At 38.3% G+C, this 26,386-nt stretch overlaps 3 protein-coding genes across 10 annotated transcripts; 2 read left to right on the top strand and 1 right to left on the bottom strand.

Annotated features, from left to right (window-relative positions):
* The first annotated feature begins 204 nt into the window (after window positions 1-204).
* Window positions 205-5,295, top strand: nfe2 (nuclear factor, erythroid 2). 2 transcript variants are annotated; one of them, XM_042713553.1, is made up of 4 exons: window positions 205-389; window positions 2,097-2,175; window positions 2,579-2,710; window positions 3,229-5,295. In XM_042713553.1, exons 2-4 carry the CDS (start codon window positions 2,128-2,130, stop codon window positions 4,465-4,467), a joined length of 1,419 nt encoding a protein of 472 aa, XP_042569487.1. In that variant the 5' UTR covers window positions 205-389; window positions 2,097-2,127; the 3' UTR covers window positions 4,468-5,295. The 2 variants fall into 2 exon arrangements, with proteins under 2 accessions (XP_042569487.1, XP_042569488.1); XM_042713554.1 differs by lacking the exon at window positions 205-389 and adding an exon at window positions 1,262-1,901.
* On the bottom strand, window positions 4,867-10,031 carry hnrnpa1b (heterogeneous nuclear ribonucleoprotein A1b). Of its 4 annotated transcripts, XR_006153342.1 has the most exons (13): window positions 9,882-10,031; window positions 9,268-9,387; window positions 8,873-9,019; window positions 8,585-8,795; window positions 8,418-8,510; window positions 8,204-8,326; window positions 8,050-8,121; window positions 7,219-7,341; window positions 6,525-6,701; window positions 6,303-6,437; window positions 6,128-6,199; window positions 5,022-5,092; window positions 4,867-4,946 (listed from the first exon to the last, which is right to left on the bottom strand). XR_006153342.1 is itself a non-coding variant. In XM_042713556.1 (12 exons), exons 1-11 carry the CDS (start codon window positions 9,891-9,893, stop codon window positions 6,138-6,140), a joined length of 1,275 nt encoding a protein of 424 aa, XP_042569490.1. In that variant the 5' UTR covers window positions 9,894-10,031; the 3' UTR covers window positions 4,867-5,092; window positions 6,128-6,137. The 4 variants fall into 4 exon arrangements, 3 of the variants coding, with proteins under 3 accessions (XP_042569490.1, XP_042569489.1, XP_042569491.1); XM_042713556.1 differs by having other exon boundaries at window positions 4,867-5,092; XM_042713555.1 differs by lacking the exons at window positions 4,867-4,946; window positions 5,022-5,092 and adding an exon at window positions 5,635-5,936.
* Window positions 10,032-10,399: 368 nt separating this feature from the next.
* On the top strand, window positions 10,400-18,450 carry cbx5 (chromobox homolog 5 (HP1 alpha homolog, Drosophila)). 4 transcript variants are annotated; one of them, XM_019064757.2, is made up of 6 exons: window positions 10,400-10,568; window positions 11,721-11,728; window positions 12,839-13,053; window positions 13,766-13,991; window positions 14,637-14,737; window positions 17,239-18,450. In XM_019064757.2, the coding sequence occupies exons 3-6, from the start codon at window positions 12,914-12,916 to the stop codon at window positions 17,378-17,380; spliced, it is 609 nt and encodes a 202-aa protein (XP_018920302.1). In that variant the 5' UTR covers window positions 10,400-10,568; window positions 11,721-11,728; window positions 12,839-12,913; the 3' UTR covers window positions 17,381-18,450. The 4 variants fall into 4 exon arrangements, with proteins under 4 accessions (XP_018920302.1, XP_042569512.1, XP_018920296.1 ...); XM_019064751.2 differs by having other exon boundaries at window positions 10,403-10,568; window positions 11,680-11,728; XM_042713577.1 differs by lacking the exon at window positions 10,400-10,568 and adding an exon at window positions 10,686-10,884 and having other exon boundaries at window positions 11,680-11,728.
* Window positions 18,451-26,386: the final 7,936 nt, after the last annotated feature.

Here is a 26,386-nt window from a genome sequence, read left to right as displayed (position 1 = left end):
TCCATAAACCACAAGCTGAAGGGTCCGACTCTGTATTTGGTTTGGGAATCCCACAGGATTAGGCGTTTAAACATTAAAGTGCAAGTGTTGCATTTAGGAGGGCAAAAAGTGTGGGTGCTTTACAGGAAACCTGCTTGCATCGCCCTTAGACCCATCCCATCTCTGTGAGTGACACCCAAAGCAGACAGGGTGAGTGGGAGAACGGGTGAATGAGAGAGAAAGACAGGTTGAGCGCATGCACACTTGTAGTTCAAAACTAAGAGCATGCAGCAAACTCTTTCACTCTTCAGTTCAACACGGGTCAGTGGTTACTGCTCTCAGGATTTTGTGAATATGACATTGTGAAGACTTTTTCATCTAATCTTAGTGCTTAAGGACATGCTAATAAGGTACAGTTTGTCATTAAATCTTCTTTGAGAGTTTGTTGTTTCTTTTGTAAATATGGCAGTTGTTAACAGATATTGTACAATTCTGGTTCACTATCGAATCTGAAAGTTTCTGAGTCATAATTCTAGTCATAAAGACTCTTTAAGAACTAAGGACACATAAAATGTGAAGAGTGTGAACTTTTTTTGCTTTAGAAGCTCAATACAGTTGTCAATTATTATAAACTTGAAAAGTGTTACTTTTCCCCCCTTAAATTAAGGGTTTATAATGAGATAATTTTTATGAGATGTGAATTTTGTTTAAAAAGTTAACAAAAAAAAAAAAAAATTAACATTAAAAATTTAACTTTTATAAATAACTTTTGTTTGGTCTAACCCTTTCTTTATTTTTCATTAGATGCTACCCTTTGCTGTCATTTTTTGTTTATCACAAATATTGCACACATGGTTTAGAGAAATGTTAAAAAAGAGAGAGAGACAAATGTATTAAATAAAGGTAAAAAATAGTTGAATTTTTATGTTTTCTTGCTTAATGTTGGCTCGTGTGCGCTGGTACAGTGGTTAGTACCACAGCTGATGTTGAAACGGGAGGCCGGTCCCACAGCCCTGTCCCCTCATAATTTCAGAAACTAGTCAAAGGAAATAAGCTAGACATCGCGGTAAAGGCAGGATATATGTTCTTTACCCTCAATATGACAAAAGGAAAGACGTTTTTTGTTAAATACTTCACCACACATGAAATGCCAAACCATTGGATGTTATACAGCATTATTAATGCCACGTCCTGTCAAACTTTCACCTGACAGTTCAATCAGGCGGTGCATATATATTTTTACAATTAGCTAAAAACTCATTTTCTAAATTATATAAAATTTTCACTCGTTTGTAAAATTGTTCGTTTGAATTAAAAAGATATGTTTTTCTCCTTGTAACACTAGCAAATATTAACAGAATAATGACATTCGATTGCAAAATCATTATTGTAGCTGCATTTTACTGTACCAAAATGTCCAATTTAACAGGAAAGAAACATTAAAGTTTAAAACGGATGTTGTGTATAAAAAGGCTGTAATATAGCACCACAAAAAAGCAAACCAACAGATGAGGAACAAGTTTAATTTGTGTTACACGATATAGCTAAAGAAACTCAGTGGTAACCAGAATGACTGCTAATGCATATTAAGCATCAATGTAAACTAATTCATTTATTTTCGACGTGAGGGAGTATGCTGAGAAAGTCTTCCTGATATTCTGATGTCTGTGGTTAGGCCCCTGCCTTCGTTTACTGGAGAACAGGCTGGCTTCCAAAAGATTGTCTTATCAAGGGTTGACATTACTGTTCACAAAGCCAGCTGATAGGACAAATCCAGCCCAACGAAACTTCATGTCCAGTCACACAATATGACAATTGGAGCACATGGGAAGGGAAACGTGAAACAGTTTCAAACAAGATATATTCTTATGGTTAATGTCAATTTTTGGACGTTTCAGAGTGACATCATCGTCCGTTTACGGGTGTGTAGAAAATGTGGTCAAGTCGGACTAAATTTGTTTTTAAAATTGTTGGCATGCAGTCACAACTGACCTATATTACCCATTATGTGAACGCTTGCATTGTCTTTTTCTCTTTATTTTTAACTCTACAAATGCATTCGACTTGACATGCGTGCTTGACAAATTACAAGTTTCTGATTTCTTTCAATGTTTTAGACTGATTCACTGCATCAGGGGTCTGTCCTGAATGTGTTCATCAATCAACAGTGTACTTCCCCGGAGGATCAGCTGTGAGGTCATTATCTTTATGAGAATTTTATTTTATTTTATTATAATTTAGCTAAGTTTTCCCAGTGAGATGAGTGAATAAATGCTCTGTACCATGCAAAAATTACTTCTTAATAAGCTGAATTAGTACTTTCTTAACTTGTTTTTCAGTAAAGAAAAATATTTAAAAACAAAACTTATTTTACAGATATATTTTGTCTTTGTCTATTTTTTACTGGATACTTAAAACACTTGAAAAATGAATTAATATATAAAATAAATAAATATATGTGTGTGGTTAAAAACAAGCCTTATGCAGTAAATCTATCTTGTTTCAAGGATTTAAAATAATTATATATTTTAATAAATATTTAAAGACATTTAAATGACAAAAATAATAAACATTTATTGCATACACTATTAATTTCAAGGGACTGGCAAACCCTGGAAGACTGCATGGGGAGGTGTCCACCAATGTCACTGGATTCCGGGCACATCGTTCCCCCCAGCATTTGGAGATGGACGTGGCCTGGCAGGAACTGATGGCCATCACAGAACTTCAGGTGGGTGCACTGGAACAACCCACTACACTTCCTCTTTTACATGCACAAATGTCAAAACTCAAGAAAATGTCTGATTATTTTGTGGTAGGATACAGTCAGTCATTTTAGGTTCTTAATGAAATGGTGGCTTTAGAACATTTTTCTAATGCTGAATCCTCTGTAAACACACACATTGAGCTATGATCTGCAACAATGGGCCAATTGAGTGATGTGAGGATAAAGGCAGGCAGAGAAAGAGGGTGAGTGCTGTATATTGCCGACAGCCCCCTGCATAGCACAATGACCATCTGTTTCGAACATGAAACCCGAGCGCTCCTAAGTAAGACCTGCATAAGCTACGGGTGGCACTTTCACCCAGGTGGGCTGGTCCTGTAGTGAGCAGCTGACTGAATACAACCCTCCTCTTCAGCACAACTTTACTAGTGTTTTATTGTGAAAGAATTGAATCTGAATCACCTCCAAGGTCAAGTTTGAGTGAAACTGTAAGTTCTTATTATTAAAGCATTTTTTTGTCACAGGAGTTTGAGGTGCCCAATGAGAATCCCTTTGAAGCTATTCCATACCTGTCCACGGAGCCCATGGTTTCTCAAGGGGGGATCGGGATGAGTCAGCCGCAGCCAGACTCCATTCCAGCCAATTGTGATGCCCATTCTTCTGGTGTTTATGAAAATGCATACCCTGAAATGATGCCACCTTATCAGCGTTTGAACCCACACATGGATATGCACTACAGCCTCCCTGTCCCTGGCGGCCACGGTTCTTCAAGAATGCTTGCGAATACGCAAGGTCTTCATCCACCTCTCATGAGTCTTTTGGAGCACATGAACATGACACGCGGTCATGGGATTGTGAAAGACGGCGTTATCAACCTTCACTGCACAGGACAAATCAAACAGGCTTGTGGAGATGATCTCGAGTCAGATTCTGGTTTGTCGCTTGGTTCAAGCCCACCGCTTGCCTCTCCTGAGAATGCAGTGCATGGAGTACCTTCGTACTTACCTGCAGATGGTATGATGGGCTACGCCGAAAGCGAAAGTATTGGGGAGCAATGTCGCATGCGGCAGAGTTTGCTTGGGTCTGTTGACTACCAGCAGTCCTACAGTTCATACCCCGGAACTTCTTATCCCACAACTGCAAATATGCAACCTATCAACCAGCAGACTTACCAACAAATTGCATCAATGAAGCAACCGGTTTTACCCACAGCCCTGCATGATCTACAACTGAACAGCTCAGGTTTAACAAGACTGGGTTCATATCAATCTATGTACCCAAAGCAAAAGTCCAGCAGCGTTCCTATACCCCTGAGCAGAGATGAGCGGAGAGCCCTCGCTCTCAAAATCCCATTCTCACTGGAGAAGATAGTGAACCTTCCAGTGGATGACTTCAATGAGCTCTTGACCCAATTCACACTGAACGACGCTCAGCTGGCACTCGTGAGGGACATTCGCAGACGTGGGAAGAACAAAGTGGCTGCTCAGAACTGCCGCAAGCGGAAGATGGAGAACATTGTGCATTTAGAAAACGAGTTGGGACAACTTAGAGCCCAAAGAGAACATTTAACCAGAGAGAGACTGGAGTTTCAGCAAAACCTAGCCATTATCAAATGCCGGCTCTCAGATCTTTACACCCAAGTGTTTTCACAGCTTCGTGATGAGGAGGGACACCCTTATTCAGTTGATGAGTATTCACTACAACAAACTAATGATGGCAACATTTACTTGGTGCCACGGAACACAGTCCTGGAGGGTGAATGAACTTTTTTTGTTGTTTTATAAAGTCACCCATAGATGGACAACTAAATTCATGAGGTTTCTACAATTTATGAACAATGAATTTCATTTACTTCAAATAAATGGAATCATGAATGGATAAAGACTTAAAATCACTTAAGATATCAAACAGGATTTTTTTTTTTTTTCGCCAAAGTAGTTTAGGATAGTATAACTACAAAAATGTATAACTACAGAAATTGCAAAGAGCTTCGATGATAAAGAAAACACTTCCAAACTTTTGTTAATAGACTATGCTGCAAGTTTTTTTTTTTTTTGGCACTTTTGTACAATAAAACATTGGTCTAAAAGAGAATCAGTATCATGTCCAACATAAACACATGCTTTCAGTAAACGAGTTCTACACAAGACAGGATCACATCATTTGTAGCATTAAAATTTTTTATTGGTAAAAAAGGGTTAAAAAAAGTAATAAAAATAGTCTCTTTAGCTGCATTTTGGTCCTAGAAAAAAAAAAAGAAATAAAGTTTGAATTTTGGAATATTGTAAACAAGATATTGCATTACAATAGCAAGTACCTCTATCATTTCACCAGTTTAGAAAGACAAATGCCTTTTCATTTCAAGAGATGATTTTCACTCATCAGATCCTGAAAAAGCAAGCATAACATGGTCAGCACATTAAATATAGAATAAGAAAAACCAGTGGGCATGCATTAAAAAGGGTTTAAGTTCTACAAAATCTTGTGCACCAAACTATGCTGACTGCAGTTACTTCCCCTGTAACATACACACTGAAGGGGAAGTTGACATTAACTGTACAGCTTCTGCTAATAAAATTGTTTTACAATTACCAGCGGTAGTTGAGAAGTCTGTTCTTACCTACAGGAGTTATAAAAGCGCTGCCTGCTAGTCTTTGAGTGGCGCCCTGTACTCCCTGCTTCTTCACAGGGCGATGATCTTGCTACTCCTTTCTCAGCCTGCTCCCATGCATACAGCCTATGCTTTTTTTTTTTTTAAACCAGTTTTGACCATTTACTTTGTTTCCTTAAGAGAACAGGTTTCCCTTTTTTAAGAGCCAAACAACAGTCTTTAGTTTACTTTCTACTAAAAAGGCTCAAAGAAGCTCCAATTAAGTTCAAGTGTACTACACTAAAACCCCCAGGAAAAACAAACGACTAAAACGCACATCTTTTTAAAAAAAACAAAAAGGATGTTTTATTTCACCTTGATTGGTTACATAAAGATCAAAACCATAAAGACTGAAAGTAATTCTACATAAAACCTCATTGGAATGCTTTTTCCCCATAGACAATATAAAATAAGTCTGCATGATGACAAATTCATGATGTCCCACACATGATAGCGCTACTGTACACTTCTTCTGGTGGCAGCTGTTAATCTGCCAAACCTGTTTGGCTGAGCAGATCTAGGGATGTAAACCTGCATCTGCCCTGTCACTTCTCTCGCTCTCCTCTCCTAAAGCACTCAGTCCTGTTGAACAATATGAACAACAAATGTTAAGCTGCACACTACCTGAGGTTTGTTTCTACACCAGATGTACAGCAAGGTTACAGTATAGCATTGAGCATTCAGTCCAAGACTAACATATTGGGATTGTTAAATCTGTAAACCAAGCCATCTGAAAGTCTATGTAAAATTAGTCAAAAGAATTTGAAACAAACCTTTCTGAGCTTAAAACCGTCTACCACCAGAGCCGCCTCCATATCCACCACCAGATCCACCACCGTAGCCACCTAAAACAGATGCCATGTCACTTAGGGTTCAAGTTGTTTATATAAGGCGACTTAAATCAAAAGGAAAAAAAAAAAATGTAAAAGGCTATCATGAACAACTCACCACCATATGGGCCACTGTTTCTTCCTCCACCACCTCCAAAGTTCCCTTTCATGGGACCATAGTTGGACTGCTGGCTGTTATAGTTGCCAAAGTCACTGTAGTTACCACCTCCACCGCCGCCACCTCCGAAGTTGCCTATTCATAGTTAACCACATATACCTGGTTACTACTGACCATTTAAGTTAATTTAGAAATTAAGAATTCAGACTGGCATTTACTCACCACCTCCAAAGTTTCCATTGCCATTGTTGTAATTGTCATTATAGCCACCACCGCTGTTGCTGCCGCCACCACCATAACCACCGCCCTGGTTGCCATAACCATGTCCTCCTCCGCCGCCACCACCTCCTCCATATCCACGGTTTCCACCATAGTTACCAGGACCGCCACCATAACCACCTGGAGAAAGCAACAGGAATAAGTTACTTAAAGGGTTCCTATTACGCTCTTTTACAAAGTCTTGATTTTGTTTTGGGGCGTACTAGAACATGCCTTCATGCCTGGTGGTTCGAAAAAACTAAATTTTTTTTTCACAATTTACATTACAACACCTCTCTCCCCAGTCTGGCATGAACGGCTCAATTAGTTCCGGGTTTGATGAAGGCCTGCCTTCCGAAAAACTAAATGTGTTGTGACTGGTTAACTGTCACAGAGCGTTGTGATTGGCGAACAGCTTAGACGGTGTTTCAGTACTGCCACACCCCTTGCCAAAGCAGCAAATTCTGGATGGCATCAATATTAGATTGCGTTTTAGTCGTTTTGGGCTAAAAATCACATTTTAGATAGGATGTCAACAACCACTTAACTGCATTTACTATGTACAGATAAGTGCAACGGTAATGTATTTTTTATTTTTATTTTAATTATAACATGAATTATTTTAAAACTTATACAGTTGAATTTATTTATAAGTTACCATAGTCCAGTGGTGGCATATATGCAAATTCTTTCTCTGCTGTTGGAGTGGTAGAGATTAAGGTTTCCCTGGTAACAGCTGTAGACAAAGCAGCGCTCCGCTCACAAATGCTGCTCTCAGACACTACATGCAAGATGAAATGAAAATGACATCCAAAATTTTCTGAATACAGCCGGTTTCCTTCAGGAATACAGTGATATAAAAACACCCACACGGGTTTCAATTTTGAAACGTGCAGTGCTCATGTTTATTCAAAGGCAAAGCCTTTTTAGAAAATCTATTTGTGGCGGTCAGCTGTGATTGTAGCAAGCACCACAAATAAAGCAATGTATGGAAAACATTGTAGTCTCATAATTGAAGTGTACATTCTGCAGATTACAGTTGTCCAGCAATTTATAAAAACGTATTCATAACTAACATTTAATTATTCAGGTGCATGTGTAATAACTTGCAAAAACTTGACGCTACAGCAGCACTTCGTCGTCGTCGTTTTGTCTGATGCACTCAACCAGGACCTCTCCCCTCCTCACCCCCCAACCATTTGAATTTCCGTAGGCGGGAATACTTTTAATGATATTCTAATGGGCCACTTTGTGCCATCACAAAACACTGTAGTCCAAACAAGCTGTTCGTTGTAGTTCTTGAAAAGGTTTTTTAACGAAATCTCTTTGGAGTGGTCTGAGATTTATAACTCTGTAGATCTCTTATGCCCAAACATACACACTGATTATAATTCAAAAAGTGAAAAAGCATAATAGGACCCCTTTAAAATTAACAATCAGAACATTTGACCAAATTGTATTTTTAAAGAATTAAGAAACCACTGTATACCATCTCCGCCGCCAAAACCATTGTTGTAGCAGTCGCCTCCATAACCACCGCCACCTCCACCACTTCTGCCTCCTGAGAAGAATTGTGAAAATTGCTTCAAGTCAACACCAAAAACTTAAATTCACCATTTAAAAACACTTCGGCATTGACTTACCTCTTCCAAAATATCCATCACGGTTGCCACCTCCACTGCCTCCAAAGTCATTGTTGTAGCCGCCATTGTTGCCATATCTGTTGAAGTTTCCACCACCACCTCCTCCTCCACCACCACCACGGCCTACAGATTTTTAAAAAGTGAGAGTCTAATACAACCAAGCACATTAAAACAGAAAAAAAAAAGTGGGAATAAAAACCACTGAACAACTTGCCTCTCATGTTCATGCCAGTGTTTTGCATCTCTTGTTTAGACAGAGCTTTTCTGACTTCACAGTTGTGCCCATTCACAGTGTGGTATTTCTGAACTAAGGGGAAGATGTATCAGTGTTAATTCATAGTAAAACGTTATTAAAAGTGACACTTGAGTGATAGCACTTACTGACGATACGATCAACGGAGTCATGGTCATCAAACGTAACAAAGGCGAAGCCTCTTTTGTTTCCGGTCTTGTGGTCAACCATAATCTCAATGGCCTCAAGTTTGCCAAACTCCTTGAAGTAATCACGAAGATGGTTCTCCTCGGTGTCATCCTTAATGCCGCCCACAAAGATCTTCTTCACGGTTGTGTGAGCGAATGGCTTGTTGGAGTCCTGAAACCAATACACACGGTTATCTACATCTTTAGGAAAGTCTGTGCATTACATAGGCTTGGGGTGTTAATTCTTACCTCTCGAGACACGGCTCGTTTGGGCTCTACCAGCCTACCATCAACCTTGTGGGGTCGTGCATCCATAGCAGCATCGACTTCACACACGCTGGAATAAGTGACGAACCCAAAGCCCCTGGAGCGCTTGGTGTTCGGATCTTTCATCACCTACAGCAGCACATGAACAAGAATAAGGGTTAAAAGCCTCCATGGCGAGGGGGGGCATGATCGCGATCCCCTGCCCCAACCGTGACAAAAATCCCACCCCCCATAATGTGATTTTGAGGAGGCCCCATAACAAATCCAGTGCACAGGGCCCAGAATTCCTAGCGACGGCCCTGATACTTAGTGTTGGATCATGGGAAGACAATCCACATTGTGCATCACTGTAGATAAGTAGAACAGGAGGAACTTACCACACAATCCGTTAAGGTGCCCCATTGTTCAAAATATTCTCGCAAACTATCGTCTGTGGTTTCAAAGCTGAGCCCTCCAATGAAGAGCTTCCGCAGCTGCTCAGGCTCACGTGGCTGGCCCTGAAAACATCAACCCGTGATAACTTAGCACCACTGACACAGTGAGTACATCGCGGGTGTTATTCTGCAGCGGATATTAAACAAACAGTTTATTAATTCGAGAAGCATCGAGAAAGCTTGAGGAAACAGGCTCTATTTGCGGTTGGTGAACGAACACATCCGCCATGTTGGTGCCTGGCAATACGGCCCATTTAATAACAGTAGCGGTTTCAGTAAAACAATCGAGATAATAAATTTATCCAGTTATATCCAGTGAATAGTTAAAACAAAGAAACTACGATTTTCGAGAACACGATCTACAATGCAAGCACGCGGCCTGTGTGTGCACAGTAAGATACAAGAGTTAAAATGGCGGCTGAACACGCTATTTGCATTAACAAAGAAGCACGAAGGAGATCCGAGGTAAATCAGAAAATGTTCAGCACGTTAAAACTACATGTCTTGTATTAAACAAAACGAAATACATTATTTGTTTTTTAAAACAACCAACCTACCTCTTTGGACATCCTACCGACTCTCTCTGACCGTGATGCGCCACACACTTGTCGGGGAGACACACTGAGCACTGGGGAGATAATATAAATAGCTCGCGTAAATACAGTCCCCGCCTACTGCAGGCGATGATTGGTTTACGCTTCCCGCTAACGCTTTTGTTGTGCTTTTTGACGATACCTGGTTGGCTGACACTCAAGTCAATCATTGGAACAGTACATTTACAAATCTTTCTCATATATTTAGAAAAACCAAGTTGTTATAAAAACTATAAAAATACGTTCATTATATATGTATATATATATATATATATATATATATATATATATATATATATATATATATATATATATATATATAAATGCTTTATACGTTTTATTCTATATCACGGTCACGCATACCTTTTTTCGAAAATATGTATTTTTCTAAAAAGGTGTGATAAAATGTAGATATTTTTAAAATATCAGAAACATCCAAAAAAGTCTGTGATTTCAGGTACCGTGTCCGTGTGACTCGTGAGGCCGTTTTTGGCGCGAGAGCGGCTCGCTCAGGCGCACGCTGATTGGCTGGACGCGCCACTGGACTGATGCGCGTGCGAGAGGCAGCAAACTACTGTGTGCAGGGAAAAATTCGCCGCCGCCTCAGCCCTATTATCCAGCACGAATAAGAAAACATCGAAAAATATCTCAGTAAGTATACAGTAATCGTCCAAATTAACGTCAGAATATGTCATTGTAGATTCCCCTTGCACTGGAAATGATCTAATCCGTCAGCGCTACGCTTTAACATGATAGGATCAGGTGAAATCTGTTCGGCTCGGCCCGCGCTGTTGCTAAGCAAAGCCTCACTGCGTTAGCGCGCACGACGATAGTATTCAAATAAATGCGTATCAATAAATGCAAATGCTTTGCTTGCAGCGGTCAGACGCAGAGAACCGAAGAAAGATGTAGAGCAGTTATGCTAATTAAGCTATGTTAGTCTGCTATCATGTGCGCCTGGATATCGGTGAGCCTTGTTTATTGTTTTTGCAGGCATTGGCTAGTTGAGCTTGCGTTGTACGCAACACCAGCAAACGCGTGAATTTATTTTTCTAACCTATTACTTTCTGTCATTGTTTTTTTTTGTTCTGTTGCTATTTATTTCAGAAAGAGCTCATAACGAGGCAAACAGTAGCAATCAATGGGACTAACGTAACTGTAGCTAAATGTTAGCAGTGCAGCTAGCACTGCATTAAACCCGTTTACGATTTGAATTATGTTTTGTATTTTGGAATAAATGCATTGGGAGTTAAATCGCATTTGGCATGCGATGTTAAATTATGAAAACGTGAGAGTCGTGCAGGGCTGTTCAATGTTTTCACATTGTTTGGCCTTGCTCGCTAAGATCCTTCATGACATTAAGATAAGAACACATGGCTGGTTTAACGCATTTCTAGTGCAAGGTTGATTGAATATGTATATTGGTAAATTAATATAAATTTATATATTGCATCCCGGTATAACTGCTTGATTTTAATGTAATGTATTCAGACTGCATGCATTGTTGTTTCTTTAGCTTTGATAACAGTGTGCTCTAACAAGTAAACATCATTTGGAGTTTATTGATTTTTCTCATTATGCATATAACTCTGCAGTTCCTCAAATCCAAGGCATGCTGATCTTTTGTGTGTCTATTTGTAAGAGTCCTTTAGTATTATTTATTAGAGCAGTGTATGTGTTTGCAGGCCTTATGCATGTTTATTGATGTACATTTTGGTTATATTTGAGTGCAGGAATGTTTCAATTAAATGTATTTGTTTAGGGGAGCTCTGAATGCTGTAATCTCTGCACTTCCTCCAATAGAACCGTAGGTGAGTGTCGAAAAATAAAGATTGATTATTGTCATTGCAGTTGAGGTAAGCAAGGTTTAACCTTAAGTTGTAAGCTCGTGCTCATACTGTCCAGCTTTTGTTGTTATCATGTTAAGAGTGACTTTGTTTCATGATATGGTTATTTTTGCTGGAAATAGAATTTTCACAGTATAGACATATTAATGGCATATAATATAGGTAATAAGTGGTAGTAAGTGCCACAGCAGAAACTATTTTTTTTAAGTAAACATTGTCCCTTGTCTTCAGGCAATTATAAAGCGAACAGTCAGTAATAAAATATAATTGAAGAAACAAATTACAAGTAAAGACAATAGAAGTGAACTCTTTTTTTTTTTTCTTCAATCTTAACAGTACTGTCATACTGTAAGTAGAAGTTATCCATTCAAAAATAAACAGCTAGCATTGGCTTCGCTGTATGAATTAGATGTAGTATATTAATACTTACAGTAAAAGTTGTGTAGCCTAAAGCTGTGAGATTTTCTTGTCAATATATAATTTTTAGTTATGGTAGATTTTTTGTATGCTTTTGTCATGCGTGTCTCATCAGTAAAGCTGGTTCCGTGATTAGAGGTAAATATCCGTCACCTGTTTTCAAATGCACCTTGAGTTCATACACAGAGCCGTAGTTTGACAATACGCAATAGTTCATAATCGAATACGATTAATCTCAATTATGAACAGAATATTGCGTAGCTTGTCAGTGAACTACGGCTCTGTGTATTAACTGCCGCTCCCGTTTGAAAACAGGTGACAGACATTTACCGCTAATCACGGAACCGGCTTTACTGATGAGACAGGCATGACAAATGCATGTGATTAATCGTCCAGCCCTAGGTTGATTAGTATTAATTACATAACTGACAGCAATAGTTACATTACGTTTAAACTGCAAGACCTAATGCACAGATCTATTTTGACGTCAGATGTTTATATTTAAGATGTATTTGAAATGAATATGCATCTACTCAAATACACTCCTTGCTGTGTTTTTTTTATTACTCTTTTTGTACTTTATATGGTAAATGGGCTCCAACAACCCAGCCCTGTGTATAACTTAAATAACACTTATTTTTTATTTTATTTTTCCAGTGGGAACACTTTCCTCCCCAGACCAGGGAGCCACACAGGTCACATTTGTTCATAGGAAAGACATTCAGAATCAGCATGGGAAAGAAGAACCAGAACCGTGAAGATGATGAGGCTGCTTCCTCAGATGAGGAAGAGTATGTAGTGGAGAAGGTCATGGACAGGCGAGTTGTGAAGGGCCGTGTGGAATATTTCCTGAAGTGGAAAGGCTTTTCAGAGTAAGTCTTCATTGTACTTGTACACTGCTTCAGGTGTGTGTGTTCACTGCTGTGTGTGTGTGCACTTTGGATTGGCAGAGCACAAATTCTGAGTATGGGTCACCATACTTGGCTGTGCACTTTTTCAAATTCATAGTAATATGTGTGAATTGTCTTGGTGTGTGTATATACTTTTCTTAAGCATGAGTGAACACACACAGCAGTGAATACACACACACACACACTGGACACCTGGAGCAGCAATTATGCTGAGACGCCCGGGGAGCAGTTAGGGGTTCGGTGCCTTGCTCAAGGGCACCTCAGTCGTGGTATTGCCGGCCCGAGACCGAACCCGCAACCTTAGGATTAGGAGTCAAACTCTCTAACCACTAGGCCATGACTTCCCCTGTGTCATGTCACTCACCTTTTTTTTTTTTTTTTTTTTTTTTTTTACTTCATAATAAACAAATAGTGTCTAAACAGTATTATAGACCGTTTTAACTCAAGAAGATGTGGATGTGTGTTACTGCATGTAAAAATGCATGACTATGGTAGTTTTACATTGAGATGAAGTGGACAAGTCTGAATTTTAAAACAAGTGATTTAAGGTTAACTCGTTTGAAGGACACTCACATTTTTGTCATAGTTTGTAAACTTCCTGAAGGCATATCTATGATGTGAGGAAATCCAGTGGCTTTAATTTATCATGCATGAATCATGCATTGTTTTGCAGCAAACACAACACATGGGAACCAGAGAAGAACCTGGACTGTCCAGAGCTTATCTCAGAGTTCATGAAGACCTATAAAAAGGGAAGCAGTGGAAGCACACCCAGCAGTAAGCCCTCCAGCACAGGCTCTTCTTCGGCCCGTCCCAAAGACAGTAGCAGCAGCACCAGCAAGAGGAAAAACTCAGAGGAAGAGAATGGGAGTGGCAGCAAACCCAAAAAGAAAAAGGAGGTAAGAGCCTAACAAGAAAAGGTTTAAGTAAGCTTGGGCTATTGAACGCTATCAATATTTATTGATGATACACCATCATCGATAACAATAGAAAAAAAATGTTCAATATAGCGCACAATAGTTCACTTATTTCATTTAAAGGCACGTTATGAGTGAAAAGCAGACAGCCAACAGAACATGCAAACACATGCTGAAATGAGTGCCGTACCTGCCTGCAATGAGGAGACTGTGAATCAAAAAAGGAACAATAGTCAAATTTACCCCCATGTTGTTCCAAAGCCGTAAAAGCTTCGCTCGTCTTCGAAACACAATTTAAGATATTTTGGATGCAAACCGGAAGGCTGAGTCTGTCCCATAGACTGCCAAGTAAAATACACTGTCAAGGTCCAGAAAAGTATCTTCAGAATAGTCCAACTGCATATAGAATAGTCCATTTGGAATGACATGGGGGTAAGTGATTAATGACAGTTTTCAATTTAGGGTGGAGTACCCCTTTAACATCTCAAACGATTTGAATCGTCACATATTTGTACCGAATTTCAACTGGCTCACGGTGAAACGTCACATGCCTAAATGTGATGTAAAAATAAAACATCTATTTTAAGTAATATTATGATTTTCAATTGTTGTCTTTGTTTTTTCTAGGATGAGATCCTTGTAGCAAGAGGGTTTGAGCGAGGCCTGGAGCCTGAGAAGATTATTGGAGCAACAGACTCCTGTGGAGACCTTATGTTCCTTATGAAGTGGTGAGTACAGCAGCTCTTTACATATCGAGAGCAATTTATTTTAATGAAACTCTTCATTAGAGCTTAGAAACACATTGGAACCAAAGCCACAAGTCTGACCAGATTCTAATTAGAATAATAGTGAGTGTTTGACATTGAAATTTGATTTAAAACCCATCACAAGAGGTCACAGGAGATGCATGATACCAGGAGTTAACAGGGAAGTGCCTCAACTGACCTGTTGTGATTGGATCACCCGAGATGGATGTTAGGACAATAGTGTCAATGGCCACATTTACACCCTGTATCATGTCTGAAATGATGCAAAATTCTTGTTTCTTTGTCTTAACTTTGCTCACATTCAGAGTCAAAACTCAGGGCTGTTATGCGTTCTACAGGCTGGAAGTTTCTGAGCAGTTCGCAATCAATGGATGCCACACATTTATGCTAAGAGAACACCAATACTGTTGATTAATTGTGATCGTATGTTTACATTAGTGTATTAGCAAGGTGTGATTTTTTTTTTCCTGTGTTGGTACATTAGTACATAAACTTTAATAAAAGTCCAAAACAGAAATGCCTTGATTATTTTAGTCTGACAGTTACATGTTCTCACAAAAGTGAGTATAGCCCTCACATTTCAGCAACCATTTTAGTATATCTTCTCAAGGGACAATACTATAGAAATGAAACTTGGATATATTTTAGAGTAGTCAATGTGCTGCTTGTATAGCAGTATAGATTTACTATCCTCTGAAAATAACTTAACATACAGCCATTATTGTCAATATAGCTGGTAAAAAAAAAGTAAGTACACCCTAAGTGACAACAAAGCTGCATGTCCTATTCATCATGTTCATGTTTTTGTCTGCTTGACAGGACTGTACAAATTTGTGTATCTTGTATTAGAGCAGTTAAGATTTGGTGCTTTGAGTACAATTCTCTCATACGGACCACTGGATGCTCAAAATGGCACCTCATGGCAAAGAAATTAGAAATGTTGCTCTCCACAAAGATGGCCTAGGCATTAAAAAGATGATCAGTAACACCCTGAAACTGATTTGCAGTACAGTGGCCAGGGTCATACAGAGGTTTTCCAAGATGGGTTCCACTTGGAACACAAGTCGAGTCCTCTTGCTGTGCATCAGGTGCAGAAGCTGGCTTCAAAAAGCAGCATGAGTGCTACCGGCATTGCTTTAGAGGTTGCAGAAGTGGAAGGTCAGCTTGTCAGTGCTCAGACCACAGGCCACACACTGCAACAAGTCAGTTTGCATGGCCGTCATCCCAGAAGGAAGCCTCTTCTGAAGCTGGCTCACAAGTAAGCCCTCAAAAAGTTTGCAGAAGACAACCTGTCAAAGAGCAAAAATTACTGGAACCATGTCCTGTGGTCTGATGAGACTAAGATCAACTTGTTTGGCTCAGATGGTGTCCAGCATGTGTGGCGACACCCTGGTGAGGAGTACTAAGACAATTGTGTCTTACCTACAGTGATAAGTTGTTGTGGTGGATTTGTGGCGACACCCTATTGTGTCTTGTCTAGTGCTGGGGAGCTGCGCTTCATTGAGGGAAACATGGATTCCAACATGTACTGTGACATTGTGAGCAGAACATGATGCCCTCCCTTCAGAAAACTGGGCAAAACAGCAGTTTTGACGACCCCAAACACCACCAAGATTCCAGCTGCCTTGCTGAGGAAGATGAAGCTGAAGTTGAAGGTGATGACGTGGCCAAGTATGTCTCCGGACCTGAACCCTATTAAGCGGAAGGTGGAGAAGCGCCATGTGTTAGATCCAGCAGCTCCGTGATGTCATTATGGAGGAGTGGAAGAGGATTCCAGCAGCAACCTGTGCAGCTCTGGTGAATTCCATGCCCAGGAGGATTAAGGCGGTGCTTAATAACAATGGTGCTCACACAAAATATTGACACTTTAGACACAGTTTTGACATGTTCACTTAAGGTGTACTCACTTTTGTTGCCAGCTATTTTGACAATAATGGCTGTATGTTAAGTTATTTTCAGAGGACAGTAAATACTGCTATAGAAGCAGCACATTGACCACACTTAAATATATCCAAGTTTCATTTCTATGTTGTTGTTTCTGGGTGAGGAGTACCAAGACAATTGTGTCTAGTATTGTTCCTGAAGAAGATTTACTTAAATGGTTGCTGAAATGTGAGGGATGTTGTATATTTTTCTACAGTGTTCATTTTATTTGCGTAGATCTTAAAAGGTGTTGAAGTATTAAATCTGATTTTAAGAACACTGTAGAAACCCTGATTTTTATGATGGTACCAAATGCAAATGTGAACAAAATCAATGCCTACTGTTTTAGCAGCTTGAACTCTTTTACATCTAGAGATCTGTTTAATTCTATTTAAGCTTTAACTAACAAATTAAGTGTATTTGAAGATTTTAATGTCACAGTTTCAATTAGAACTGTAGCTAATACAGATATATAACATTGTGCAATTGTCCACTTAATGCAAATTTGTCTTTCCTTTGTTGCTGATGTCCCACCACAGGAAAGACTCTGATGAGGCAGACCTTGTGCTTGCAAAGGAAGCCAATCACAAGTGCCCACAGATCGTCATTGCCTTCTACGAGGAGCGTCTGACCTGGCACGAAGACGGCGACAAGAAGGAAAAGAGTGCCACGCCAGTTTAAAGGGCAGAGGGTGGAGGAAAGACGCTGAATCCTCCAAACCTTGTTCCCTTTGTCACACTGGTGACACTCTCATAGCTAACCTTAACGGACCATTTAGTAAAAAAACGGCCAGCGAGCAATGGAGGTTACTGCCCACAATGACAACCTCCGTCCACCCTTCATGAAAAAGCATCTCTCACCAGACAAACCGAAAGGCCATGGCGAACAGCGTCTGCAGCAGAGCGGTGGAATGTGATCTCTTTTCTCTTACTCTCTCTGATCTTCCTTCTATTTTGTCATAACTTGTGTATTTGTGCTCCTACAACTATGTTCTTATGATGTGTTGTGTGCTAGTGTAGATGTGAAATGATGAAAACCCGTACATGTCTAACTTTTAACTTTTATTCACACAGTTGATTTTGTAGTGGTGCTGGACATGACTGAAAATGTCAGTTGTGTTTGCGTTTAACATCTATAACGCTGGACGAACACGTGACACTGTTGGTTTTATTTCAAGCTGTCACCCTCTCTTCTGATTTCTGCTTTGTTTTTTTAATCAGGTAGAATTAATTTAGCTGTATTGCAATTTTTAACTGTAATAATGACCCTTGTGGGACAGAATCCTGTGATTTTAAATTTTTTGGTTTCTGATTCTCAGTAAAGCCACAAAGAAACTAGACATTATAATCGCTTTCCCCATATTAATATTAGACCATTGACATTCTTTTTTTTTTTTTTTTTCTCCCTTAATGTCTTTGTAAAACTCTCCTACTTTCAGAATTGGCCCTTTTAACCACTCTTCCCTTTGAACTTGTCACTGTTGCTTGCAGGAGGGCAGACAATCCTCATGTGAGTGTGTAATGGTACATTATATCTGTTACTTTCTACAACCTTTTTGTTCATGATGATCATTTTGCTCCATAAGTTTAACCGATATACTCCCTCTTGTGGCTGATTTGGTGAACACATTCCCTGTTTGACCTCATGAACTCAGAGCTGTTCTTATTCACATGGTAGTTTAAGCATATGTCGGGTTCTTATTACTTTTTTAACCTAGAGTTGACTCAATAAAATGGTGTTTATCAAGGTTACATGCCTGTACCAAAATTTTTTTGCTCTGTATTGCTTTTTTGTGTGCTTTGCAAAGCCACTGAACAAAAGCTATTCCTTCGAAATCATTTACACCAGGGAAAGAGCTTGTTTTATTTTAAATGTATGGAGGCAGTCCACTGAAAGCAGTAGAATAGGGAGAAAGGTTTAGTTTGAGTTGTTTTTAATGAGGGGGAAAGGTTTTAAACCAGGTTACGTATAGTTACTTTTTTTTTTTTTTTGGTCCTTTTGTGATGATCATGATCATTTATACTCATGACTCCGTTTTAGCAGTTGTTTTTACAATGTGCCACAATAGTAGGCTTTTGCTATGTTAAATGCATTGCGTTTTTAATATCCTGTACCATATTGTAGTAAATCTAGTTTTCAACACTAACACTGAACATTTCTGGAAACCCTAAACCCTGGCATTTTTTACTCGAGTCAAAATAAATTTCATTGTAGTGCTGAGATTATGAAATTTCACACTATACAATGTTTATGAAAAAACTCTATTTAAAATGATTTATTTTAACACATCAGATATGCACCTTCCCATTTAGTCCAGGAGTCATTGCAGTGCAGTATCAAGTTTGGCCTGTAAAGCAGTGCTGATGTGCACCAGCAGATGTCATAATGGAGCAAGTCTTGCCTGTTTGTTTGTGCTGATCAAAAAAATATACACGATGAAAGCTGCATAGGGATTCTGAATACAGTGGGGAAAAATGGATTCTTGGGCTTATTTGTACTTTTCATCCTTTTGAATTTGGTCTATAAATTCATTATATTTACTCATATTTGAGAGCTCATATATTGACTATTTTGACCTAGTTGTGATGCAGATTAATGCCAGTTTCATGCAACTTCCCCATGCAGAACATTTATATGTATGCCATAATTGTTTTTTTTTCCATAGACCACTCTTCCTCAACTTCACAGATATTCAATATTGCAGTTATATCTTATGGATGACGACAATAGCCTAGCCTTGCAGATTTGTTTAACCTCATTATATAGACTTCCAGTTTACTCTTTTCCTTTCATATCATGTTTCTGAAACATTTGGACTATTGTGAATGTGGCTTGTAGCTCTTTCATGGCCTCAGCTCCGCACAGTCCAGAGTCTTAAGAGAGGTGACATCTGAGCCGTAACCCATCCCTGTATTGCCGTTTTCTCGACTACCTCAGTGGCAGTGGAATTTTCCAAAGGGGAAAAGGAGGAAGCGGTTGAGCTCTGAAAAGGAATTCAGAGGTCACTAGTAAATTTTCAGCCCTGGGCAGCAGAAGTCTCAGCAGATAGCTGAGAGGCTGCGTTTATGTTTTATGGAACGCTGGAGAGCTGTCACATTCGCTCTGCACTCGAGGAATGTAAGATCAGGAGAGACGGGGTTTAGAATATGTGAAGTCACATTTGAAAATGGGAACAAAATGACTGTTGAAATGCATTAGGATTAGTGTGTTAAATTAATAGTGACCAAAAAAAAATCTATAATCAAACCTGTATGTTCTTAAATTAAAGCTTCTTAACTGGCATTGATGGTTACATGAAGAACCTTTAACATCCATGCAAAAAGTGGGTTTTTGGAGGTTTTTTTGGTTCCCCAAAGAACCTTTCAGTGATTAGTTCTTAAAAGAACCAGTATTTTCTTATTGTGAAGAACATTTTGTTATTCACATTTTCCACTCTAGAACCTTTTGTCCAATGGAAAGTTTTCATAGAAAGTTTTCATTATTTTTAAGAGCATGGAAACTTTCCATTGCACAAAATGGTCTTTAAAGTGGAAAAATGTTCTGTAGATTATTAAAATGTCCTTTACACTAAAGAGAAATGGCAGTTTTAAGAACGGATTACTGAAAGGTTTTTTGAGGAACGAAAAATGGTGGTTCTCTTAAAACAACAGATTCTTTATTGGCAATGATGGTTCCATGAAGAACTTTTAAAAACCGTATAACCCTTCTAATCCACAAAAGTTCTTTAGATTATTAGAATGTTCTAATAAAAGTGGTTCTTTTAAGAATTTTTTACAAAAAAAGAAAAAGGTTTAGAACCTTTATTTTTAAGAGTGTTTGACTTACATTCTGTTTTTAATTTTTTCAAAATATCTCTGTTTCACCAAAGAAAGTTTGGAATGACAGAAGGATGAGCAAATGATCACAGAATTTTAACTTTTGGACGAACTATCTCTTTAAGGTCATAATCCCCATGGTGAAAGCCACAGTGTTGAACTACGAGCAGAACGTTGGGGTTTGCTTTTCCTGAGCTATGTTTTTTACCAATAAGCAAAAACTGCATGCTTTGAATATGTTTGTTGAAGCAAAAAAAGTCAGCGAGCGGCGAATAGAGTCTGTGTGCATGATTTCTGGGATGCATGTGGTCCAATGGGTTTTTGCTGCGCATAAGCTCTAATAGATGGCTGTCAAGGGGACCACTGAACAGCTGTGGTCGAGGGCTGGAGTTTGGGAGGGGAAGACTGCAGCAGTGTCTTCAATCCACCCTGCGCCAGCATTCAAACCGCCAGAACGCACACACACAGTGTGCATTTGAGCAACGTCACTTCCTTCGGATCAGCTTTCAGCGTCCTGTAGGCCTCATAAGTATGATATGTGACGGTTTTCCGAATCCCTTTCCGAATCTAAAAAGCCTAAACGCACACGCAAGTGCAATTATACCACAATTCTGCTGAATTGTAGTGCAAGATTATGTGCGGCGTCATTAAGAACGCAAGGTCACGCCGTTAGACGTGACCTTTTGAGACACTTATCAGCCCTCTATTGGGTAGTTGTTCGAAATGTGAACCGTAATGCTGCAGCAATGCTCTTTGTGTTTAATGTGCAGCAAAGCATCCAGAAACAAAGCCCAACCTCTCCCAGCAGCCCCCCCGTGGAGTGAGCAGTCTGGCATAACGTCCAGTCCTCCTCCACCCCCATCTCTTCCCCTAGCCGGGGGAGTGAGAGAATTATGGCCACCATAAAAGGCAGATAATGCATTGTTAACTAATTCTGTCTGCTCAGAGCTGATGTATCCACTGCTCTAAATCTCCATGCCTCCAATAAAATGCAAATGCTAATGCTCGCCCTCCACGAGCTGATATCATTTTTAACAGGCCAGAGGTAAAAGCTGAGATAGGGTGGGGCAGGGGAGCTTTGCTATCTGGAGATGCTCGGCGGGAGGAAGAAGATACAGCGTGGCGAGAAAGCCTATTAGAACTGCGTTTAATAGCAAAGCTCTGTATGAACGGCCCATTCTGGTGCTGGAGCTTTTGGAGGCAGGAAGCTGAATGAGCGCAGAGTAAATGTCAGTGTGGGTTGCTCTATGAACTGATTCATGGGCTTTTTTAAATTAGCTTTGAGCAAATCATTACATTACTTTGTATGTATTATTTACAGCGCGCTGCACGACGAGTTTTGCTGTTGAAATATTACATCCCTTAAGGACATTCTAATTATAAAAATCTGGGCATCTAAATCATAAATATTCATTTTAATACTTTCATTAAGATTTGTGGAGCATTTGGCTATGATCAGTTTGTGACCAATGTTTAATGTTATAAATTGCATTTATTATATATAAATATATTTATATTAAGTATATTATATATATAATAAAATTATTGATATTGTGAAAAATTATTACAATTTAAAATATATATAATTTTCATAATCAATTTAGGTAATAATCATTTGTTTAGCTAAAATTTACTAAAATTTGTACAATGTAATATATTAATATGCAAAATGTTTACACAATTTAAAAGAACTATTTTCCATTTTAATATTATTTAATTATAAAATCTAAATAATAAATATTTGTAATAATATACTTTTTAATAATATAGTAAATCTTTTAATAATATGCTTCAAAATATTGATTCTGACCTATACTTCAATTACAAAATGGTAGTTTTCTGTCATTTCTTAATGAGGGCTGATTTGTGTCCCTTCCACACGTGCCGTGTTCTGTGATTAGACTATAAATTCATTTTCACGGAGGACATTAAAGATGAGCGAGAAAGACTGAGAGAGATAATGTCACATAATGTCAAGCCTTAATTAGGAGAAAATGTTTATTTCAAGCCTTTAAGCTACATGGAATTATTCTTACGCCAAAATTACACCAGCCCTGCAATTACACATCTGCATTTATATATTTATTTCTATGATTTATATAACGCCCATCTGCAAATGTGTTGCGGCTGACCTCCTCTAGCATAAAAATTGACCACACTGCTGATATAGCCTCATCATAGTAGGCCAAATTCACTTCTAAATGTAGGTTTCAATTGCTTTTCGCTTAGTAGTATTGCCCCGGTTTTCTCTGATGACTGTTATTTAATGCTTACATAGGCCTAAACTGATCACAGTGCAGTTGGAACTAACTGCACAGTTAATCTCAGTAACCGTCTCACTTCTGTTCTGAAATTACACACTTGTGTGTATTCACTGTGTTGGAGGGAAGCAATTAAACACCTCTGAGTTGGTACACGGCTATCAGAATCGATTCTGAGCATGTAGATCAGTATAACTACACAAGTTACTACCACAATTCGTCACCATTTTTTGGGTAACCCTTTTCTTTGTAGCCTTTATGAATGTTATAATGCATGTGTTTTCATAAATAATTGTAAGCAAAGTTTAAATATGTTAGAATATTTGCAGATTCCTTTACATCTGAAATTGGCTGTTTGTCATGTATTTTAATGCATTATACTTTCTAAAACTGCAAAAGTGAATAGATAGATATTATAATGCATTATAAATGTTATAAATTATTCACAAGATCATACATTATAAGGCATAGTTAATGCATTAAAATACTTTTATTTGGCTATGATCAGTTTGTGACCAAGAAAACGGTATATTATTTCAAACAGTATATATATATATATATATATATATATATATATATATATATATATATATATATATATATATATATATATATACTGTTTGAAATAATATACTGGGTTGTTTTCTATTTTAATATATAAATAATATGCATTTGTTCAATTCACGATTGCATATTATACATTTAGAAAATGTTAATTTATCTAAAAATATTTCTCTCAATGTATAATATATAAATTCATATCGTTTTCATATTTGTAGATTCCTTGTTACATCTGAAATTGGTTGTTGCGTGTTTTAATGCATTATACTCTTTAAAGCTGTAAGAATGAATAGATAATGTTATATTGTGGTTATAATTAGTTACATGATCATACAATCTATTAGAAGTTGCATTACAATGCATTAAAGTTGTTTTATAACGCATTATATAAGTGTTACTGTCTTTATTATATATTAAATTTTGATAATGTTGATTTCTTTGATGACACTCACATCCATCCATGTTTTCTTTACTCGAGAGGCAGCTTTACAGAATGAAAGGTCAGCCAAAAGCACCCACCTGCTGGCCTCTCCTGCATCCCATCATGCCCCTGGGCTCAGAAGGCCATTTTGCATTACTTGAGTTGTTTTTAGTCAGCATGTGTCCTCAAATTTATGATGGCGACTTATCGGCGCCTATTTTGCTTTAAAAGTCTTCTTGAGTTTCCTGGCTGAGCTGGATGTGGAGAGTGCTAATCCACTCACATTCAGGACAGACACGTTCAGACACTGGACCGAGGCCACTCATTTTAACTGACAGCGTGTTGTACTGGAGTACAGGCATGACACAATGGAGCCTCTAGAGTTACAGCATCCCCGGAGGACTGTGTTATCTGAAAACAGAGGGCTCTGTGATCCAACAGTTAGAATAGCCCAGCCATGTGCAGGACAGCCCAGCTGGTGAACTACAGGGCTGTGGGCACATCTGTCCGATGGAAACGTCTGCCCATCACACGTATCTCAATCATAAATGACTGATAGGGCTTTCAAGAGAGAGCTGATCTTTGAGACAGGGATTCCTCTATTGAATCTCTGTGAAATCCCCTGGCTTTCCGGACAGGCATGCTATGCAACTTAAAATAATTTCATAAACAACCTGATCTGATTTAAGGCATACATCTGAATTTGGAGTTCAAAAGATGTAATTAAGTAAATTATCCAATTTGGCCTTAAAATAGTGCTATTGGAATGGTATTCAATGAATATCACATGGTTTAATCTTCATATTATAAATATATGTATATATATATATATATATATATATATATATATATATATATATATATTTATATATGTATAAACATATTCGAAAGCTGAGAGTCACTAGCATTTTATTTATTTTTTGTGTGAAGAAATGAATACTTTTATTCAGCCAGGGTGCATTAAATTGATCAAAAGTGATGGTTAATACATTTATAATGTTACAAAAGATTTCTCTTTCAAATACATGTTGTTCTTTCAAACTTTCTATTCATCAAAGAATCCTGAAAAAAATATATATCACAAAAAACGTCGAAGCTGTTTTTAATTTGACAATATTATTAATAAGAGTGTTTCTTGAGCAGTAAATCTGCATGTTAGGATGATTTCTGAAGGATCATGTGACACTGAAGAGAAATGATGCTGAAGATTCAGCTTTGCATCACAGGAATAAATTACATTTTTAAATATATTAAAATAGAAGACAGATATTTTTAAACTATATTATTATTTTTTGATGTATTTTTGATCAAATAAATGCAACCATGGTAAGCATAAGAGACAAAAATATTTTACAAATCTTACCGACCCCAAACTTTTATTGTGTGTAGGTGTAAACATTCATTCTCAAGAACTATATTAAGAAACAAGGGGATGTAAACATTTGTTAACATGATGACTGGTGTAATTTTTAATTATTTTATTTTGTGGAAAAACATATTTTAATTGAGTATTGTAAATGTCAAAAAATCTGATCTAAAATATTGTATAATTTATTATAATAAAATTTATTTTGTCTTCTATTTGTATAAATTCTGCAAGAATATTTTTGTTAGGAGATAAAAGGGACATGCAAAAGTATACTGAGCTGTATACAGTATACACAAACACATTCTGATTGTTTTAAAAATAGTAAGACTTTCCCAGAAAGCTCCTTTTTGGTCCGCAGTACAACCAGAATTGCCTCGCAGAAATCCAGGAATTATGAGAGGATTGAGCAAATGGTCTCTCCAGTAGACGACATCTCTGTCTGGCTCTTCCTCTCTCTCTCTCTCTCTCTCTCTCTCTCTGTCTCTCTCTTCAAATCACACTCCCGTCCCGCCTGTCTTGACAGCTAGAGTTTTTTCAAAAAGAATTTATCTTCCACAAAGGTTTCTGTTTGTTTGTTGGGAGCAGATGTGTTGCATTGCTGGTTCTTCGAAGTGTTATGAGGCGGTTCAGTATGCTGCATTTGAAGACCGTGAGTGAAAACAGTGCATAAAAATTTGTGTTGCATGTTTCCACCCCTGACCTCTCGAGTTCAGCTTGTCCACACCTGGTTTCCTTTAGCCTTCTATAGAGAGATTCACATCATATGGAGAGGGAACATGGTCCAAATGTTTAACAAACACATGGAGAAAGAAACACAGTCTGTTCCGCTGATGATACTGACTAAAGGGAAATGCATTTGTTAAAGAGCCATGGTGTGTGTATGAAAGAGCCGTAGTCGATTACAAATTTAGTGGGTTTAACTAAATTAGGTATTTACTGACAATAAAAATATTGCCCAAGTCTCATTATGAAAAATCCAAATGATCTTAAGAACCCCAAAAGGGATGCCAAACTATGTGAAAATGCATGGCAGATGTGTTACCTTGGCAACAGCAAGGTCACCAGAAGCTTGCCTTTACGGGGAACAGAAAAGACATTTCCTGTGTGTGCTGCCCAGTGGAGAGAAATGAAGGGGGCTGGAGGGGTGGCAGGAAACAACAGTGGCACTGCTGGGTTCACTTACTGCCCTGCTGGAGCCTCCGCTGGCCACCAGACTACTGCTTCTGAAACCTCCTGCTGTTTGGGGTTCCTCATCATAAA

The sequence above is a fragment of the Cyprinus carpio genome, chromosome A23 (genome assembly GCF_018340385.1).
Source record: "Cyprinus carpio isolate SPL01 chromosome A23, ASM1834038v1, whole genome shotgun sequence".
Classification (NCBI taxonomy): Eukaryota; Metazoa; Chordata; class Actinopteri; order Cypriniformes; family Cyprinidae; genus Cyprinus; species Cyprinus carpio.
The sequence above is the reverse complement of the archived record's forward strand: the minus strand, read 5'-3'. Positions and strand labels throughout refer to the sequence as shown.

Excerpts from the sequence above, each read along its gene's own strand:
- cbx5 (XM_042713578.1), top strand. The coding sequence starts at position 12,914 with ATGGGAAAGAAGAACCAGAACCGTGAAGATGATGAGGCTGCTTCCTCA. Across the intron at positions 13,054-13,765 it reads AAGTGGAAAGGCTTTTCAGA|CAAACACAACACATGGGAAC; the intron begins GTAAGTCTTCAT and ends ATTGTTTTGCAG. Across the intron at positions 14,738-17,238 it reads CTTATGTTCCTTATGAAGTG|GAAAGACTCTGATGAGGCAG; the intron begins GTGAGTACAGCA and ends GTCCCACCACAG.
- hnrnpa1b (XM_042713556.1), bottom strand. Across the intron at positions 8,327-8,417 it reads CACTGGCATGAACATGAGAG|GCCGTGGTGGTGGTGGAGGA; the intron begins GCAAGTTGTTCA and ends AAAAATCTGTAG. Across the intron at positions 6,702-7,218 it reads TATGCCACCACTGGACTATG|GTGGTTATGGTGGCGGTCCT; the intron begins GTAACTTATAAA and ends TGCTTTCTCCAG.
- nfe2 (XM_042713553.1), top strand. The coding sequence starts at position 2,128 with ATGTGTTCATCAATCAACAGTGTACTTCCCCGGAGGATCAGCTGTGAG. Across the intron at positions 2,176-2,578 it reads CCCGGAGGATCAGCTGTGAG|GGACTGGCAAACCCTGGAAG; the intron begins GTCATTATCTTT and ends ATTAATTTCAAG. Across the intron at positions 2,711-3,228 it reads TGGCCATCACAGAACTTCAG|GAGTTTGAGGTGCCCAATGA; the intron begins GTGGGTGCACTG and ends TTTTTGTCACAG.